The 20,572-nt window shown below is 48.4% G+C and overlaps 1 protein-coding gene across 1 annotated transcript; it reads right to left on the bottom strand.

The window, feature by feature from the left end:
• Window positions 1–1,258: 1,258 nt before the first annotated feature.
• Window positions 1,259–19,996, bottom strand: LOC149371792 (beta-1,4-N-acetylgalactosaminyltransferase bre-4-like). Its single transcript, XM_089566087.1, has 6 exons — window positions 19,588–19,996; window positions 16,680–16,912; window positions 14,852–15,039; window positions 7,109–7,231; window positions 2,572–2,667; window positions 1,259–1,486 (listed from the first exon to the last, which is right to left on the bottom strand). Exons 1-6 carry the CDS (start codon window positions 19,862–19,864, stop codon window positions 1,336–1,338), a joined length of 1,068 nt encoding a protein of 355 aa, XP_089422213.1. The 5' UTR covers window positions 19,865–19,996; the 3' UTR covers window positions 1,259–1,335.
• Window positions 19,997–20,572: the final 576 nt, after the last annotated feature.

Below are 20,572 nucleotides of genomic sequence, written 5' to 3'. Positions count from 1 at the left end.
GCATCGATGTCGAGCAGGTGGCGTTTAACGTTTTCAGAACGCTATACTAAAACTGTCTGTGGGGATAAGTTGTTTGCGGCACGCTAACGTAATTTCCCTTAAGTCCGCTATCACGCTAACGCTATGCTAAAACTCTCTAATATCTCTGATTCAGGTTCGAGCTTGGAGTGCAGTACCATTTACAGCATAGATTTGTGACTGCAGACTTGTAGTACTTACGTGCAGTCACTCTGTATAGAGATTTAGGTGCCAATGGACAATGACAAGGTGTCTCCATGCACATGCTCTGCACACCACACACTTGACACGCGCGTTGGTGTGCTTTCTGAGTGACAGCTGAAGCTGATGACTGTTTCTCTTTCACTTTCAATAATCGAAATGAAAGGGCAAAATGCAACAGCTGCGTCATGCTGAGAGGCTTTGCATTCATCGCCCCTGCCTTGGACGCATAATTATGTGTACTGAATTGAAAATTTGTACGTCAGTACCTTGGGACACATGCATGCTAGGAGAACTCTGCCATATGGAATTCTCTACTAGGAATGCGAGCACCTTCAAGTTTTTTTTATAAACATGCACACTAACTGCATTGGCTAATTACATTATTGCCTAATTGGTTTTAGTCAATTCAGAGGTTGACAGTGACAATTATCCTCTCTCTCTCTGTGTCTGCCTGGTTGCATATCTTTCGTACAAAAACAGGTTTCATGCACTGCTCTTCGTTTGTTTTTAACAAGTTCTGAAATTCTAACTTTGAGCAACCTGTTTAGCCATGCTGCTCTGTACTGCAAAAATTGAGACATCTGGATGGCACTATGATATGACAAAAAATGCTGGTTTGTATTTGATCTAATATTTTTAAACATTCCAGACTTTTACATCATGAGGCGTACTATTTTCATCATTCCTGTGGACCTTGGTGATCACACTCAAAGCAAGCACATGGAGCTGTTCGGGCAAAACTCGGTTGCTGGCAGCAATATCTGAACTTTTTGTTTTCATTACTTGCTTATTTCCCTGAGTAACGGTATGGACGCATTACAGCACAGACTGTTTGCCCTTGGAAATGTTACTAGCAAAATAGTTTTAGCATGGTTTGCTGCACACAGAAGCAATCTTGCAAGTAGAATAATAGAAGGCAATGCATTTTTATGAGCATGTGTGATAACAAGAACAGTAGCACAGGCTGAGTGACTGGCACAACAAAGATACATTTAATACTTCAATAATGGCTAAAAGTGGTCAAAAGATGCAGGGAATATAGAATCAAAATATATGCAGAGAAATGATGTCTACGCATGGCACGTCTCTCCACAAATCCATGCATGGGCTATGTTATTGAGTTGGCTTCGTTAGTGTATGCTGAAATAGCTCCACTTTGACGTGTGTGAAGAGCTTCCTGAAAACAATATCGAGCACCCTGTACTTGAGCGTGTTCAGGCCATCCTTGTAGATGCGGAAAAAGGATCGCCTGATTAGTCTCAACCTGAAAAAGAGAGACATATCTGATGTTGAACATTTACTGTCCATGGTACTTAATTACATGCTGGCAAATGGCTGGCTGATAGAGTAAGGCTGTTACAAGATATTAGTATTGTGTTGTCTGTTGTGCTGTGTACTGAAACCAGCCTGTCAGGCCTCTTAAAAAATTGTCATGACAGAGAATTACGATTGTTGGTGATACGGAGTTTGAGTGCAGCTCTTGACATATTTTAGTTTTGCCACCCTTCGACATCTTTTCGTGGCTACCACCTTCCAGCTGTCCATTCCTCCGCTGTCACCGTGGAAGGTGGCATTTCGCGCTGCTACTACCTGTCATGTTACAGGTGACAGGGTGACCTGTGCCCTGTTAGGTGGCATGCTACGCCGACTATGCCGATGCATAGTGGCATGGCAGGTGGCATGTCACGCTGCTCGCCACCCTCCGGGATCCTCCCGTGCAGCCACCTTCCAGGTGATGTTTTGCTCTGCTACTTGGGACAACCGGATATGCCAGGAACAGGTGCCTAAGAGCTGCGCTCTAAAGACAATATGCAGCATTCTTTGTCTCTATATCATGCCTGTATGCAAGTAGTGCAACAGCAGATATTTTCAAGCTAATACTTGTCCTATAGTGAAATTATAAGCTGGCCTAGCATGACCTAACAGATCATCCCTGTTGAACATTGCAACATGTAGATGAATAAAACAATCAATTACTGTGGACCTCCTCCTGACATGCACCGTCGTCCACCATTAGAGTGAGCACAGGTGCCTATGGTGGAGTTGGATTAGAGTTCTCCAGAGGATCAAAGAGGATCGATGTCCGTATTACTGCAAAAGGCACAGGATACATCAAAGCTTATCCCACTGCCTACATCTCGTTAGCTTTTCTGTATGCCGAATACTTGCATCTACAACACAACATATTATCAGATGTGCAAAATATGGCTGCTACGAACCTGCTCTCTATGCACACATGTAACATGCCATAGATGTGTGCCTTAGACTAGTTTCTCATCAGTCTGACAAGTTTTGGGCTGTCAACGGTGTAAACTGTCAGGTTTTGGTTGCCATCTTCCTGAATCTTACCGCTTGGGGTTCGGACGTTGAGCACCATGCCGAAGTGCCGTGTACCGGCCTATGGAGCAGTTGTTGCGCTCTATAAGGTAGCCACTGAACCGCAGCCTGCAAGAATATAAGTTCACAGGCCTTATTTCCCTTCTTTTTAACTACTATTGTCAAGGCACATGAACACAGTACTTGTTCTTGATAAGACAGGAAAAAAAGCAATTTGTCTTTTTATGCTGTCAGTTGGGAACACAGAAAAAGAAAAACAATTTAATGAACTGCTTTTGTGGACTGAACCTCTCAGAAACGAATTAGAGAACTCTTGATGCCTGTTGAAGTTATAGTCGGATGAAAGTCAAGAATGAAGCGACAAATTGTGCTCAGTAGTTGTCCAACCAATGGATATCGATCCCTTTTCATGACATCACGGACTTGCATCTGCTGATATGGCATGGCGAGTGACTAGCAAGTACAAGGAGATTGACCATGGCGTTATGACAACAGGTTGACATGAATGGTTGGAGTGTCAGAGCTGATGGCATTTGTACCAGTTGGCCATTTCATGCAACATTATTAAGGCAAAAGCCTTCAATGCGCATTGTTCTGGACAGAAGGCTGTCAGCAGAGGTGTCAGGCTTTTGATGGGCATGGACCCTCTTTCACTCCCACTTCCTCCCTTCCTCTACAAAGGGATGACAGTGTCCATGGTGTGTGAGACAGTTACTGCATAATTTCCTTCCCTCAAATGCAATTTTCACTTTCTTCATTAGGGGGCCCCCCTTTCTTCTTTCACTTCCACTTCGTCCCTTCCTGTACAGTGGGGTTCAGGTGTTCACTGAGATGACAGAGAATTGCTGCCCCATTTCCTTTCCTCAAAAAAACCTTGTGCCAAACAGGTGATGGCATTCCTGCCAAATCCCTGGCAGCCCTACAACACACCGTGGTGTTCCACTCCTAAAGGCGAAGCTTAAGCGTAATTAATTAGCAGTTAATTAGTATTTAGTTCTTAAACAGTGATTATCCATTAATTAGTAACTTGCTATTAATTATGTGTGACCTCATCCAGTAGTGATGTCACCAGTGCCACAGAGGCAGCCAAGTGGTGTGGAAAAATTACGAGGAACTTTAGCCGCTAAAGTGGTGAAAGGCGAAAGCCTGAGTGCTGCATTCTGCTACGCGATTGTTCACTTCACATTCTGTTGGTGCATTAATAAATTTCCAATTAATGACGCTTAAGCTTTGTCTTTAGGAGTGGAACGCGACAGCGTGTTGTAGCCCTGCCAGGGAGTCCAAGGAACGCCACCACCTGTTCGGCTCAATGGGTTACCCTAGGAAATGGGGCTGTTATTCTCTCATCTCGGTGGACACCTGAGCCCACACTGTACAGGAATGGAGGAAGTGTGAGTGAAAGAAGAAAGAGGGGCCCTAATGAAGAAAATGAAAATTGTATTTGAGGAAAGGATATTACGCATTAACTGTCTCACCTAACTCAGTAGACACTAGTCGAAAATTGTATTTGAGGAAAGGAAGTTGCGCAGTAACTGTCTCACATATTTCACTGTCTCACATATTTCGGTGGACACCCGTCAAAATTCTTGCGCTGTGACGTCACTACAATTTGGACCAATCTGAAACGCGGACAAATACACCTTGCTCGTCTCCGGAGAGTGGGGTTCGATTCCCAAGCTCGGCCAATTTCTTACTCGGTTTTATTTATCTGGTCTGAGTAGAACGGTTAATTAGACTAATTGGTTAAGTAAGCAATTAACTAAACTCAGTCAAACTTACTTGGAGCATCACTATACGATCCCTTTAATTGGCTGCATGGTTAGCAGCCAAAGTACAATTGGTCCCGTTTGAAATTCGCGCACTGTGACGTCACGACTGTTTCGACCAGTTGAAAAGCGTGACATTTCTGTCATTAAAGGCTTCCGCCTTAAAACTAGACAGTCAAAGTGCTCCCTGAATTTTTTGGCTCTCATTGTGCACAGCAGGCGCAAACCACACAGGGAGTCAGACAGCTGTGAAATTGCATGTTTTAATAGTTGGTAAATTGGTTTTTGAGGAAAGGAAATTGCCCAGGTTGACACCTGAATGGTGCTGTAAGGGAAGGGAGGAAGGTGAGAGGGGAATAATTTAGACCACCTGGGGATCTTTAACATGCACTGACAATCCACAGTACACAAAGCCATTTTAAGGTGGGAGCCTTTAATGCCTCCTCCCAGGAGTTGTCCACAGAAATGTCATGCTTTTCAATTGGTTGTCAGTTGGTCGAAATGGTTGTGACCTCACAGTGCACGAATTTCAAACAGGGCCAATTGTACTTTGCCTAGTAACCATGCAACCAATTAAAGGGATGGTATAGTGATGCTCAAAGTAAGTGGGACTGACTATAGTCAGTTAGTAAATTAACCAATTAGCCTAATTAACCTTTCCAGTCAGACCAGAGAAATAAATAAAACCGAGTAGGAAATTGGTCAATCGAACCAGGGTCTCCAGAGCATGCTAACCACTCCATCATGCCAGCAGGATGGTTTGGAATGAACAAAGGGGCTTCTATAATAGTGAATATGGTGTCTTCCTTCACTCCCACCTTCCTCCCTCCCTTACCAGGAGGTTCAGGTGTCTACCAAGGTATGCAAGACAGGTACATTTCCTTTCCTCAAAATCCAAGCCTTGCTCTGAGCCGAACTGGCGATGGCGTTCTGTGGGTGGTGGTGAAAACATTTATTAAGAAGGGACAGTAGGTATATTTGGATCAGCCTATAAGGAACCAATCCTTACAAGCGCTAGCATCGCCTCCCAGTCCTCCCGGTTGGGTTGGGGATAGGGGGAATGGCCGGGTTGGAGGGGCAGGCCCACACCATGTGATAGGTGTGAGAAGACACCGCACTACAGTGCGGGCAGCTGCCGTTAAAGGAGGGGTCAAAATGTTTTAGTGCTGCCGGGAACACAAATGTATTGGTGAGAAGGCGAAGATGGAGCCGCTCATCCGCCTTCTCCAGTCCTTTAGATTGGCGAGGGTAAAGGCGATGACTGTCTTGATAGTGGGTTGTAACATCTTTGAAGGTATAGATCGGATTAGGATCAGGTTCCTGGACTCCCTGGCAGCGCTGCACGATGCTGTCGCGTTCCACTCTTATAGGCGAATCTTAACATCTTAACCACACATCAGTGACACAAGCAGCAACACCGCGCTTAAGGCTTTCGCCTCAACGCACCTTAGGTCAACAAAGTGCCCCCCTGAATTTTTGTGCGAACATACACAGAACAAAATGGGCGAAGTCTAGGCTAAAGTGGTCTTCAATGCATTTCGTTTTCAACCTCAAGTCTGCTGCATGTTTCAGGTGGTTTATCTTAACCATTAGATAAGTGAACAAGATGAGAACTCTGGTGTAGCAACTGTGCTAATGCTGTAGCAGACTCAAACTCGAGGGTTTACGTTTCAAATATTGTCACCATTAGTACGTTCATATTTTCCTTGACCGTCTGATTTCACCTGCTGTGCAGAGCTACATCAACACGGTGCAATGATTCCGTCATACCGAATCGGAACACAGCACAACGTTCAGCGTACGAAGCCTACATAGCCGCGCCACCACCTGCGTTAACATAATGTCAGCCTTTGATGCACTACTTGCTGCCACCCTTAAAAGGCCATGTCAGTGCAGAATTGTCACGGTAGCAGCATCCTTTTGGTCCCCATATTATCAGGTGCGCATTCGGGCGAGCTTAACGTTGCAGGGGAGGAGAGCGTTGGGGTACGCAAGTAAGGAAAGGCGCGGTAAACGTCACATGATTACTGTTATGAAGACGAGAAGGTTATCAGGAAATCTGAAAGTGCAGTGTAGCACTCCCCTTAACCGAGATTGGGCACAGAACTGCGTCTCATCAAATTTAGCGGTCGTTTCAGCCAACATTGGGTGAGAACGTCACCACTCTCTTCAGAGTTCCCTGCTCTCGGCCTTCATCTCGCAAGTTGTTTGCAGCACTGTGAAGGCTGCGGCGATCTGAGCCAGTCACAATGACATGCGCTACAGAAGTGTTTCCCTGCGCCATTCACCACGCAGCTGGTGGCTCCCATTCCTGGGAAGAAGAGAAAAACACTTCTGTCCAGCTGCTGTGCGCAGAAGACTCGGCGGACGCCATGTTTACGCACCGCTTCGCAGCAGGTCTCCACAGTGCTGTGTTTGTGCATACTTTCTCTGCTAATTTAACCAGTGAAGGAAACGCACGCTGTACTTTCAAAACACCATCCTGAACTATCTTTTCAATTATTGCAATACAAGCGAACCTCGTTATAACGAAATGGATTATAACGAAACAGTGGATATAACGAAGTAATGACAATTACCCTTGGAAGCAGGCTATAACGAAGTAATCGTCAGGCCCATTCAACTTTGTTATAACAAGGTTCAATTGTTTGAAAATAATTAAAACACTGCTCAGATATTTGAGGGAATATTTGTTGTACGCCTTGGCTCTGATTGGACGAGAGAGCTCTACCTTTCATAATGCTGCAAACGACTTATATATGCCAACTTCACTATCGGCGCACCTGGTGGACATATCGTCGTCCTCGCCGCCCCATCCCCAGAAGACGTTGGAGAAACCGTTGACTTTTTCCACGTGCTCGCTCTGCAAGGCAGACACGCCTCCGAAGATGGTCTCGTAGAATGCCCTGCATGCAGAATAGCACTCGCATTTTCGAAAGTACAACTCAGGTTGAGCGAGCTGGAACCCGTTCATGTTGAAAGCGGCTCAAAATGCTCAGTCATAGTTTTTTTTTCATGTCGTATTCAGGGCCATGCCTTGGAGTTGAAACAAAATTGGCAGGAATTTAAAAGTATTCTCTTTGTATAATACTGAATTACTGGTGTGTCTGTGCGCGCCCCTGATAAGGCTTCTTGCGCGTGCACCATGAACAGTTAAAAGCCGAGTGTCGCAAGCGTCGCTCGTCCCAATATCCTTGTTTAAAATTGTGGCGTAGACGCTGGATATTTTTGCTCTAATGGAAATGCCTGGGGCTGATGTGCGAAACACTGCTTGGGGGGATACCGGCTATACTTCAGGCGGATTCTTTGTCACACAGATGCTGACTTAAAAAGAATTACAGGAATCGATGCACAGGAACGGGAGTTATTCAATGAAATTTCAAAATACAAGTAAACAAAACGCTGCCCCCAACTCGATTTTGGCGGGGCTTCCGACTCCTGTTTCGCTCTCCCAATGACGGCACCTGGCGCAACCAATCAAAACAGCCTGCCAGAACACGTCGCGGAAGTTTGCACTCCATGGTTGCCTGCTCTCTGTAACTCATTCTTGCTGAGTCTGGCAGCGTCGTTTCCACGCCAGAGCCCCTGGTGGTGTATTTTTTATTTTACTTGCTTTGCAGGGCTCTTATCTAAGACGAACAAGTTGTTTTTGTTGATCTAATATAAAACACCGACAGGTGACAAAATGTGTCTCTATTTATTCACACAATTTGCAGTATATTTACTGTTTCTTCAATCATCAAGCTCGCGCCAGGTGATGTCATATCCGCTGCTAAAACCCGCCAGTGTGTGGGGACACCATCAGAGCCATGATTTTGTTTTGAGGAGGACATTAAAATATTAAAAAACGGAATATACGCGGTATTACCGACGTTAATAGCACCATTATAACACTGTATGCGATCAACAGGCAAAAGAGTCAATTAAAGGGACACTGAGGAGAGCACTATTAATATATTTTTTATAGCAAAATCCGATAGTTCGGCATGTCATGGCTTTGTTGCCACTTCACGTTCACGTTGTTCACGTTCATAGCAAACCCTGGTATATATGAATATCAAAAATGCATCGTTTCTGACGATCGTTGGCAAATACCGAGTTCCTGGTAGAAGTGATGACTGCGATGCAAGCAAATTTCATCAGCAGTTTTGTGCTGCTGCTACCTGGTGCGGATCGCCTGCCGTCTGCTAGCTCTGTTGCTGAAGACGTCGTGGAAATCGAACATATCTTTTATTATGGGACGAGTTCACAGTAAAGGGGTGCCGAGCGGAGCACGTTTCTGAGCGCTGGCCAGTCCCGAAGCGCCCTCAGCTGCGGAGTCGATATGCGAAAGCAGCTAGGCATAGCGACGACTAGGGCAGTCTGGGACCAGGGGCGGTATTACGGAACTGTCAAATCAAAAACTTGTCAAAAACGCGTCAAAAACTCGTCAAAAAGCCCCGCCGTAGCCGCGCTCCTATTGGTCGGCCGTGGCCGGCGGCCATGTTGCTTTCTTGCGTCATGGGTGGCTGTCGTTTACGTCACGGACATGACAGAAGTGGTGACGTTGCACACCTAATTATGCAGGCGCATTTTGACGATTTTTTTTGACGGCTTCGAGGCGGTCAAAATTGGACCGCTCCGTTTTTGACAGAAAATGGCGGCGGCGGCAGCGGCGTCGTATGTGGCTGCGGCGACGCGAGCAACGGCGAAGGAGGGCGCACGAAGACGCGTTTGACTTGCCGGACGAGCTGTTCCGACGCCTTTTTCGACTGGAGAGGCAGACTGCGGTGTGGCTATGCGACGAACTCGCCGATGAATTTGGAGGTTTGCGTGCGAATGCGCTGTCGGTGCAGCGGCGGGTGCTGTGTGCACAGCGGTTATTTGCGACCGGCGGCTTTCATGCAAGCTTCGGCAGCCGACGACACCTCTGTGCCACAGCTACATACAAATAAAACATGCTTATGCTGGCAAAGAACTTTATTTTCACCTGCAAATCGCACTTCGTGGCCGTCTTCTGTTTACCGGTCGAGGAAAAAGAAACAGACGACCACACATCACATACAACGCTTCACGCTTTGACACTTTTTTCATCGATCGTAAGAGCCGAACAACACAGACCTTAACAAGTTGGCTTCGTCGATTTTTCCGCACTTAGAACAACCGCACAGTACCTTGATTTTCGCCGCCGCGGTGGCTCAGCGGTTACGGTGCTCGGCTGCTGTCCCGAAAGACGCGGGTTCGATCCCGGCCGCGGCGGCTAGAATTTCTTTGGAGGAGAAATTCTAGAGGCCCGTGTACTGTGCGATGTCAGTGCACGTTAAAGAACCCCAGGTGGTCCAAATTTCCGGAGCCCTCCACTACGGCGTCTCTCGTAGCCTAGGCCTGATTCTCACAGCCGTTCTCCCCTCCGGCGCGGCGGCGACGAAGCCGGGAACCGCGGCCACAACGGAACGGATTTGTGTTCTAATCGAAAGAGGCGCCGGACACCGGCAAACCAGTTTGGGCGGGCGCTCGCTGCTCCCACGTGACTCTACGTCAGTGCCTTTTTTTTCCTCCGCGCGAAAAAAAAAACGCTGCTCAGCGGTGTCCGAAAGACATGCCGAAGTAGCGGTGAAAGTCGTCTGTCGACTGCTCACGCTTTGGTTCGCTTGGCTCTTATCGCAGAAAAAAACGATGCGATCTCGCAAGCGGTGGAAAAAGTTTGAAGTTAGTTTATTAACTCTACGCAACTCCCCTGTTTTTGCAACGAAACACCATGCGTACAACACCAATACAAATATATATATGAGTATAGCAAGCTACAATTAAAGCCGCTACAGAAATGAGTGCTGCAGACACAGTATTCAGGCCAATGTGCACGAAATTGAACATATGTAGGGTGGTAATGAACTTTGTTATTGGTCTTTATACAACCATTCAAGAATTAAACTAGCAAGACAATTTAAACGGCTAATAAAAAAATGAGCCCTCAAGAGCTAGCAACGGGTGAACAGAATTTTGTTTTTTCTGCTCTTTTCGTTTTCTCCGCAGTTACCTCTCTCGCCCATTTCTCCTTTCTTCACCTGGATGGTTCCCCTCTGCATCAGCCCCCATGACTGCTTCCCCCCCCCCCCAAAAAAAAAAACATGGACTTCAGGAAGCTCTCTTGGAAAATGTTTTGGTGCTGTCTTTTCATTCTTCTGACTGATTTCTTGAAAAAAGTGCCAATTTAAAAGTTGTAGGTCACTTTGACAAACGGCCGGCTAGAGTGTTGGCAACAAGGTATCGTCCGAGTAGTTTTTTCTTAAAGCTCTAAAAGATAGCGCATGAAATTCAAGTACATAACAGTGGTGCTACTTGAGCGTCCCAGAAAAAAAAAAACATTATTTATAGTATATCCCATGCCTAGTGCAAACACAATGCTCATTCGGAGACCCGTTTTGGCTCGAAAACCTCGTATATTGCCATATGAAATAAAACTCATCCGCTCTCTGCTCCTCGACAGCGGGCGCTTTTTGGGCGCAAGGCGCGTGCATCTCCCGACGGAGAGTAAAAAAGTGAGCAGGCTTTTTGTTTTTTCGCCCTGCCCGCGCACCCGCGCATCGCTGCCGCCGCTGACGCTCGCCAGCGCCATCTCTTGGTCGCAGCGAGCAAGCCGCGGGTGACGTGTAGCGAGCTCGCGCTGTGACTGGCTCGCTCTCCGTGGGGGCGGGCTCCGTCGCCGCCGCTCGACGGAAACGTAGAGCAGGACCCGGCGGCACCGGCCACCCGATTTGGGGGGGAAAACGGTCCAAAACCAGCCCCCTCCGTCGGCTCCCGGCGTGACGGAGGCGACGGAGCAAGCCAAAAACCGGCTGTGAGAATGTGGCCAGCCTTAGTCGCTTTGGGACGTTAAACCCTAAAAACCAAACCAACCTTGATTTTCGTCGCCACGTAAGAAAACAGTATCAAGGCGTGGAACAGCTGTTCACGCGCAAAGCGGCTTGTTGACGTTTTACCGCCGTCTGCGCACCCCCGCGGCAGCAAAAGTTACCCACCAGGAAATTTAATAGCCTAACTTCTTGCGCTTCTTGTTTTTCTTAATATTTTTTAGCTTTAAACATCATTTTTTGGCAAAATAAAATAAAAATTATTTTTATCGCTGTGCATTTCTTTACTCTTTTAACAAAAATTTTGCAGATGGTCCCTCGTCGTGCAGGCAAACGCTTCCGGGGCGCCGCTCTGCTGTAATTGGCTGATTCCTCGTTGCGTCAATTTTGCGTCAGGCGTCGACGTCACATCGTTTCGTCATTTTGACGTCACTGTCAATAACTTTTGACAGGTTTTTGACAAAGTTCCGTAATACGGGTCCAGCGCGCAGGTCGTCGGCCGGCGTTGCCGCATGCAGTGTAGCTGCCGAAAGATCCACTTTTAGCACAGTCATGCTGTCGTATCTCGAATCTAGAAAGCATCCTTTCTGGTAGCATGGCTGTTTTGTATTTTCTTGTGCGGATGTGAAGTACGCCGAGTCTGCCGGCCGGTAGGTCAGCCTGGATACCGTCTGCCGACGTCATAAAAGCGAGCTAAAGAGTGTTCTTGACGTAAATAATAAATCATGGGACAAGAAATGTGAAAAAAGTGTCATTTTTGAGGATCGCTGACCAATACTGAGCTGCTGGTAGAGGTAACAACTGTGATATGAGCAATTTTCTCACAACCGCGCCTAGCAGCTGCCGCTGGCGCGACGTTGGGGTCCGGCTCGCCTGGCGCCCGCTAGCTCCGCTGCCGAAGGCGTCGAGGAGATTGACCATACTATTATTTTATTGTGAGATGATTCTGTTAACACTACAGCTATTTGTGAAAAGTAGGCCTTTTATTATAGCGCAGACGACTTCCGAAGCGCCGGCCGCTTGCTAAACAGGCTATAGGCCTAGCGACGACCACGGCAGCCAGGTAGCAGCAGAGCAGAGCTCGTCGCCCGGAGCGCCCGCGAGCGGTGCCGTTGCCGAAAGCGCCCAACATAAGCAGACATGCTTTGTCGCTGCTCGAGTATAGCTGGCAGTTCTGATAACAAGGCGATCTCGTCTTTTATTGTGACATTTGTACACCATCCCAAGCAGCGCTCAGGTACTGCTGCACGGCAGCGAAGTGTGACACCGGTTGTGGGCGCAGCTTCGGTAGAGCGGCGCAGCGATGCTTACTGGCATTTTGCAAAGTGTTTCGCATCCTCACGCGAATCCGCGAAGGCGATATTAGCGTGCGAACAAAAAAAAAAAGTCGATGTCCTCACTCATTGGAATCAGATCTGTCAGAATCCGAGCTGCTGGGACTAGACGTGCAGTAGTTTGTTTTCATGCGCTGGTCAGCACATGTGTGGGAAAGCAGACGATGCAGCAGTAGGTGCGTCACAACTTTTGTGGGCCCACGTGACCAAGCGAAGCAGTTGATCTTCCCCCTCTGTGACGTCACTGTACAACTCGGCGTTCCGAAACCGAAACCGAAAATCGTTCACCTAAAAATTCTATAATAAATTATTCACTGTGAATATATGAATCTTTGGGTGTGTATCATGCTTCCTGGAGCCATAAGAAACGTTTGAAACTAAGAACGCGCGAACGACAAATTTGGTGTCTCCACCCCTTTAAGCAATATCGCCGACTTTTTCCATCGGCCAGCCTACACACACACCGGAGCCCTGGGCCAGCCGCGAGGCATCTTGATGGTATGCAACACGGCGCAAACGCAGCTAGGCTCTTCTCTACATGGTCGAACCGGAAGGAGCCCCATTGCTGGGCCGGGAGTGGCGTCACGTAATTCGACTGGACTGGAACAAAGACGTGGGGGGTTCACCGTACGCCAAGGTTAGATATTTTTATTTCTGGTCGTTCAGAAGAAAGGCTGAGCGCTCGCTCGCGAAATATGACTCCCTTTTCAAAGATGAGCTGGGAACCATTACAGAAAAGAGTGCAGAACTGTACTTCAAACCAAATCACATACCTAAATTTCTCAAAGGAAGAAACGTTCCGTTCGCTTTTCAAAAAGCTGTCAAGTCCCAGCTGTCTAGACCCAGTTGTCCAAGATGGAAAAAAAATGGGCACCATTACACCTGTCGCCACAGCGAGCTATGCAAAGTCTGTGGTGCCTGTAATCAAGCAGAATGGAAGCATGCCCCTTTGTGCTGATTATAAGATGACAATGAATCCTTGCCTTGACATCACAGGGTACTTTGCAAAATGTCGATGACTTGTTTGCAGCGCTTTCTTTGGGTGTACATTTTTCCAAGATCGACCTGAACTGCTTTTATGAGCAAGTGGTCATGTCAGAGTCATCGAAACAATAGCTAATGTTGAATACGCAAAAGGGGTTGTTTCCTGTCACCAGACTGACTTTTGGAATTTCTTACTCACCATGTATTTTCCTAACGATCGGGGACACAATGCTGAAAGGCCTAAATACGTTTGCTGCTACCTGGACGACATTCTCGTCGTGGGAAAAAACGACCGAAGACCATTTAGCCAATATCGAGTCTACATTAGAGCGTCTTCTACATCGTGGCATCAGTCAAAAAAGAGAAATGCTCACAAATAAGGCACCGTGCAAAGTGCGCATGTGCTGCAGTGGTGAAAAGCCAAGCGTCGCTTGGTTAACCGCCGCTGTTTCGTCGAGTCGTCTACCCATAAGCATGGGATAATAAACGTCGTTCTACGGGGAGCTTGTCTGCTTGTCATGACCGTCGGGCAACGCAATAACTACCTAATCAAGTGCAAAGTCAGGAATATTTGGTCATGTGCCCCCGCAATGGCAAGGTTGATAACTGCCAAGCTACTCACCGCGTTCGTCTTTCCGAGATGGATTCCCGTCGCTACAGCATGGCACACCAGGAAACGACTGGTGAACCATAACCGCTGCAGCATTTTTTGACGCGTGGTAAAAGATTCGGCTTTGCGAAACAAGCCCCCATCAGGGTAGATGGGGTTACGGAGGCATTCGGATGTATTAGGCGCTACCACTCAGCTCTATCGCCACCGCCATTAAAGGGACCCTGAAATGATTTCAATGAGCGTATTGTAGAGCAACACGTCTTAGAGGTGCTCTTTGTGGGTGTTCGAGTCAAGTTTGAAAGCTCTGCATGGACCCCGTAATTTATAAATATTTTTTTAAAAATCGCTGCTCGCAATCACACTCAACAGATTAGGACAAAACCTCGCCGTGGCGCGTCCCCCGCCCAGATGACGTCAGTGGGTGGTCCAGCCAGCTTGAAGGCGTGCCCGGACTACCCTCTGACGTCATCGGGGTCAGGAAAGCGGCTCGCTGTGGTGTCACCGTATCGGTTGCGAGCTGTTGAAACCAGCAGTTTTTAAAAATTATTTCTGAATTATAGGGTTCATGCAGAGCTTTTCAAACTTGACTCAAATACTAGCAGAGACCACCTCTAAAGATCTCTTTGCACTAGAATGTGCCCATCGAAATCATTTCAGGGTCCCTTTAATTTCTAACACTGCAGGCACTAGGATTGTATTGGCGGTAGGCTGAATTAATCAGTTTTGCTTTGCGATAAATTTCAGACATTTTCGTCGCATGCTTACTTGTATTTCATGGTGTCGAGGCACGTGGACATGTGTCGTGGGTTCTTCCTGCAGGCGTACTTGTTGGCCCTGTTCTCCGGCAGCAGGTCGACGTCGTGAAAGATGAAGCAATCGTATTCGTGCATCGCCTTGGCAATCTCATAGCCTACATTCAGCAGCTTTGCGCGGTTGAAGTCTCCCGTGCCGTTCTGCAACAGTGACAAGGACAGTGTCCCATGAGAGAATAACCATAAAGGGGGAGAGTGGGGCGAAGTGAGTTTTGCGAACGGGAAAGCGGTCACAAAGTGCGAAAATCTGCACGCTATATTTTTTTAAACGTGCAGCTCAATCAACCTGGCGTCCTAGATTAATGCAAGTGCTTATAGTAATTATAAATGGGTATTTGCCTGCACCGTGCAAAGTTTAACAATTTCCGCGCCATTGGTTATAAATATTTTAGCCGCAAGCTACAAATGGGGCGAGACGCGACGTTGTGATGTTCTGGAGGAAATAAACAGTATGTAACGATTTTATTCCTTTCTCTAAAGCTATGTGCATGTTTTCCTGCTTGTTACAGGATGGTCTGAACGTACAAAAAAAAAAGAATAAATGGAGACTATTACGCAGAAAAGAAGAAAGCTCTGGAGAGAAGCAAGCAACACCGGTGTCAAGCGTTTTGGTGATCCGAAAGGCACCCAACGCAGAACAGTAATGAAAATGAAACGGTTGGTTGGTTTGTTTGGTTTATGGGGTTTAACGTCCCAAAGCGACTAAGGCTATGAGAGACGCCGTAGTGGAGGGCTCCGGAAATTTCGACCACCTGGGGTTCTTTAACGTGCACTGACATCGCACAGTACACGGGCCTCGAATTTCTCCTCCAAAGAAATTCAGCCGCCGCGGCCGGGATCGAACCCGCGTCTTTCGGGCCAGCAGCCGAGCACCATAGCCACTGAGCCACCGCGGCGGCGAAAATGAAACAATATGAAAAACAGGAATTGCATGATAAGTATTGCGAACTTTAGCGTCATACTCTTTCCAGCGAGCAAGAACAGCTGCTTTTACTACACACTGACAATGGATTGAGCTCTGTTCAATCTGGCCTGCAATCACGTTAAAAACCTTATGCTTACGTGCTGCGAATCAAGCTGAGTCGCATGTTCATTCAACACGGCTGAGCGAAAATATCAACAAATGTGACACTAAAGCAGAAAAAAAAGGTGCAGTGAGGGCAGAAAATTCAATACCATCACATAGCCAGGCTACACGCTGAGCCCTGCGATAGAAAGCAAAACAGTGGCAAGTTCGGTCAATGGAATAGGCTCCCAAAGATAATGTCCGTGGAGCGAAATTCATATTTATTCATTTCACATAAATGATTAGTTTGGAAGGGCATCTCGTTTTGTCCTGGGGGGGGGGGGGGGGGGGGAGCAAAATGCGACATTTTGAGGTTTTAAATTTCATTAAACTTTACCATGTTCCTATTCAGACGGCCTTTTCATATTTGACGTGTGTGTGACGCCAGGACGGTATGGAATAATTCCGCAGTGTTTTTTTCATATCTGCGGATAAAAAATAGTCGCGACGATTTGCAAATTTGTATCGCGTTTTGCCCCACTTCCCCCTACCCCTTACATGGCTTTCTGTCGAGATGTCGGCTTTCTGTCGAATCTTCGAGAAATTTCCCGAGATGACAAGGGACAGTAGAACCACAAAAAAGCACAATTCTTGAGCAATGTGAGAGCCCACGTTGTTTTTGAATAGAGAATGAATGGCTTATGTTATGGCCCACACCCGTTTTGAAGATTTTCAATACACTTGGCGAGAATCTAATTGAGTGGGATGCGCCAACCTGCTCAATGAGGTATATGCCGTAGTCCAGCTGCTGACCCTGGAGGAACGGGTGGATGTGCTGCAGGAAGACCTGGAGGTTCGTCAGCCTGTTCCTGTAGGGCACCACAAGGGCCACTCGGTGTCTCGGCATGCAGCCAGTCGGCATCCAACGGCCACCGGCCCTCAGCTGTGGGAACTTGCTCTCAAGGACCTCCAGCTCGGGGGCATCCCTGTGGACCTGCACTAGCCCGCCTGTGAAGAAAAGGTTGCATAAGCTGACGTATATATATAGTGGCCGTCATACGTTCACCCGGCTAGCAGGCCGTGGGTGCACTGGATCTGCGCCAACTTGAAAGCACCAGCTGCTGTGGTAGCACACTTCGCACTCGACCTGTGTTTACCACGTTAACGCTAATTCATCCCATGTCAGAAGTGCTGCCACCGGCCACCCTTGCTTGAACCCCTGTTCGCGTTGCTAAAGGGCGGCCTAAGGTCTGATTGCTTTCGTTTAAGCACAATCAAGACGGATGGTGTTTTGCCCATGGTCGCAAGTAACTTTTCCGGTTTGGAAAATATCAGTGGCGGAGGGCTTTACGAACATAGGTGAATCGCATTAGCTAGCAAGGCAGTTAACTAAATTCTAATCATTAACTTTTAACTGTTACATCTAGGCGCTTTGCTCCAATTAGCAGTCTGAAGCTGATCGTTATTAATAGCTACACGTGTTCAGAACGTTTACAGGGGGTTCTGTAGTCCCTGCGCACGCCTATGCCTGAAACTAATCTTGCCAAACCTTAGCGGAAGTGCAGGGTGGCCCTGAGAGCAACCGCGTGTCTTCGATGATGATTTCATTTCACGCCAACTTGGCCATAGAATAGCACGGCTAACATGGTTGACCTGCCGAGGCAGGGTGAAAAAATTGGCAGAGGCTTAGCTTGGTTTAGCCTAGTAAATTGCGAAAGCAAGACTGCCTGGCTGCACGCCGTCTAGCTAAACGTTGTTCCCGCTCTTCATCCGTTTCCTCCGCACGCCGCCGCTTCTTAGCTGCAGCACATCGTTGCAGCTTCACCTTATACACATCATCCGACATATCGTGGATGATTCGCTGGGACGACTGCGACGAGCCGAGTTGGGGGGCCGCTTTTCAACAGCTGGCATGACGTCACGTAGAGCGAGTAGTGCACTGCACGGGCTCGGGCCGGCCCGAAAGCCCGGGCCCGGCCCGGCCCGCGGGCCGGGCCGGGCCGGGCCGGGACATGATTTGTTTTGCCGGGCCTGGGCCGGGCCCGGGCCTGAAGTTGCGGGCCCGGGCCGGGCTCGGGCTTAAAGCTGCGGACGCGAGTGGGGCTTGGGTGCGTACAGAAACGGCTGGTGTCCGACTATTCATTCACTATTGCAGAATGAAGTATACAACTGCGACATTGGAGCAGCGACACGGATGAGCTATGGGTTATAGTACGCGCTGAGAAAAAAACTAAACTTTATTCATTGACTTATTTATTTCCTTATTTCCACGACGTGGTTTCTTAGTGGTCAAGGCGCTTGATTACTGAGCCGGTGAACCAGGGTTTGCTCCTATCCTCAGCGGCTGCATTTCTGTTTAGGCGGCAAGCATGACAGCCATGTACTTTGTAGTATCATTGCTCGTTGAGGAAACCCAGGTGGTCGAAATGATCCGGAGCCCTTTGCTTCGGTATCTCTCACAGCCTGACTCCCCGTGGGTCCTTAAGCCCCAAAAACATAGCTTTAATTTTATAGCTATATTTTTCTCATGTGAGAAAATTCACAAACAAAGCGCGTTTGGTTTTCTGTTTGATGAGCTGTCCGGAACGTCTCGTAAATGAAATAGCCACAAAAGCTCGCGAGAGTTTGTAAATCTCATCGAATAAACACAACTATCTCTCCTCGCTTCTTCAGCCTGGTTGTCATGACAAGGGTTTTGCCCTGTTAGCACGTCGTTCGCACGTTATCTTCTGCTCCACCAGTAAGAGTAAAATTCAACCGGTCTTAATTGGCGATTGATCATTGGTCATCCCAAAGTTTAGGACGCTTATAGTCTTCAAAACACACACCATGAAATACTCAAGTCTTTTAGCTTTTCGGCAAAATATAACTGATTAAAATCATGGGGGAATGCAAAGTAGTCTATTACGCGCGTATGCAGCCCTTTTTATTTCGCTTTCGGAACTTCCGAGTTTATCTTTGCGCACCTACACGAGATCACTGTCCAAAAGAGGGCCTGGCGAGCACGACTCTTAATCACTTCCTTCTGGGTTAAAAAGAACAAACTTTCTGCAAACCAAACTGTGGCTTCAGAACCTTTGTCGGCCAGTTCCTTATCGGTCTAGTAGCAGTCTACTTGCTCAGAGTGAGCACTGTACCTCAAGCGTTACTGTGAAACGGGCCGGGCCGGGCCCGGGCTGGGCTTCACTTCGGGATTCACGGGCCGGGCCGGGCTCTCTGGAGCGATAATTTAGCGGGCCTGGGCCGGGCCCGGGCTTGAAGCCGCGGGCCTGGGCCGGGCTCGGGCTTCAGGTCTCGGGCCCGGGCCGGGCTCGGGCCCCAGATTGAGGCCCGTGCAGTGCTCTAAGAGCGAGCGCCTCCCCCACGGCAGCGGCGCGTGGAGGATTCGCTGGGACGATCGCGACGAGCCGAGTTGGGGCCCCGCTTTTCCACAGCTGGTATGACGTCACACATAGGTCACGCTAAAGGTCAATGGTGGATTCTCCGGGACGACGGCCAAGAGCGGAAACCTCGAGCAGTATTGCTTTCGCAATAAAACCCGTTTTCCTAGCCAGTGAAAGGTATGCATGTGCCCGGCGAAAAAGCTAGACGCGGCAGATACCGAACACTGGTGCACCCACACCCTCCTGCGCCGCGTCACACTGGATCCATGCCCCGCGGGTAATCTGCATTTGTGTGCGTACTTGTTTGTGTCCACTGCTCCGAGCAGAACTGGACGGGCGCCGCATCCCTTTCCGTGCGCGTGTCTTCTGCCTCCTGGCCGTGGTCGGGCTCGATGAGTTCGCGGTGCGATTGAGCAATTCCGAGCCCTGCCTCGCTCGCAGTACCCGTGTACGCGTTGCCTGCGGCGACACTGGCTGCGTGGCCCGAAGCGACCGGCGTGTCGGCGTGCGTTGTCCGTGAGGCGAGCAGTAGCAGCAGTAGTGCGCAGACGCCGAGTTTCCTGGTGCCTTTGTGCATCGCTTCCTTCCTGCCGCCGTACGCCGTCTGGTAAGCTGGAAGGCACCTGCCAAGACGACAAAGCGTTGCACAATGAATCACTAATAAATCGACAACCTTTGTTACACGGCTTGGAGTCAGATGACCAACTTTCTTGCCCTGATCAGTGCACGAGTCGCGTATCGCGCAATCACGCGATGGTTTAAGCGACTCCTTATTTGGATCACGCGGTCAATGGCATGATCGGCGAGGAACCATAGAAGGGAATCGGATGATGCATCAGGTGATCGAGGGGCACCACGCCGGCGAGAACGGGCGAGCTGCCTGCGGGCGCCGCTGAGGCTCGAAAAAAGCGCTGACGCACGAGCTTTGGGGGGGGGGGGGGGGATTGGTTTTGAGAAAAGGATATAGCGCAGTTACTGTCTCTCTTCTTGGTGAGCATCTCAACCGCGCCGTGAGGGAAGGGCCAAGGAGTGAAAGAGGAAAGAGGTGCTGTAGTGGTCATGAAAACGTAACCAGAAAAATATGCGCTACTCTTTTAATTAATGGTAACCAGAAAAGCCACTGGTTATCACGGGCAGCTCACGCAGGGGGCTTCTGTACAGGGCTCCCGACGGGACACCGGTCGACTGGTTGGTTTATGAGGTTTAACGTCCCAAAGCGACTTAGGCTATGAGAGACGCCGTAGGGAAGGGCTCCGGAAATTTCGACCACCTGGGGTTCTTTAAC

This window comes from Amblyomma mixtum, chromosome 1 (genome assembly GCF_055824585.1).
Source record: "Amblyomma mixtum isolate Tamu chromosome 1, ASM5582458v1, whole genome shotgun sequence".
Taxonomy (NCBI): domain Eukaryota; kingdom Metazoa; phylum Arthropoda; class Arachnida; order Ixodida; family Ixodidae; genus Amblyomma; species Amblyomma mixtum.
This window is presented reverse-complemented; position numbering and strand designations above follow the sequence as displayed.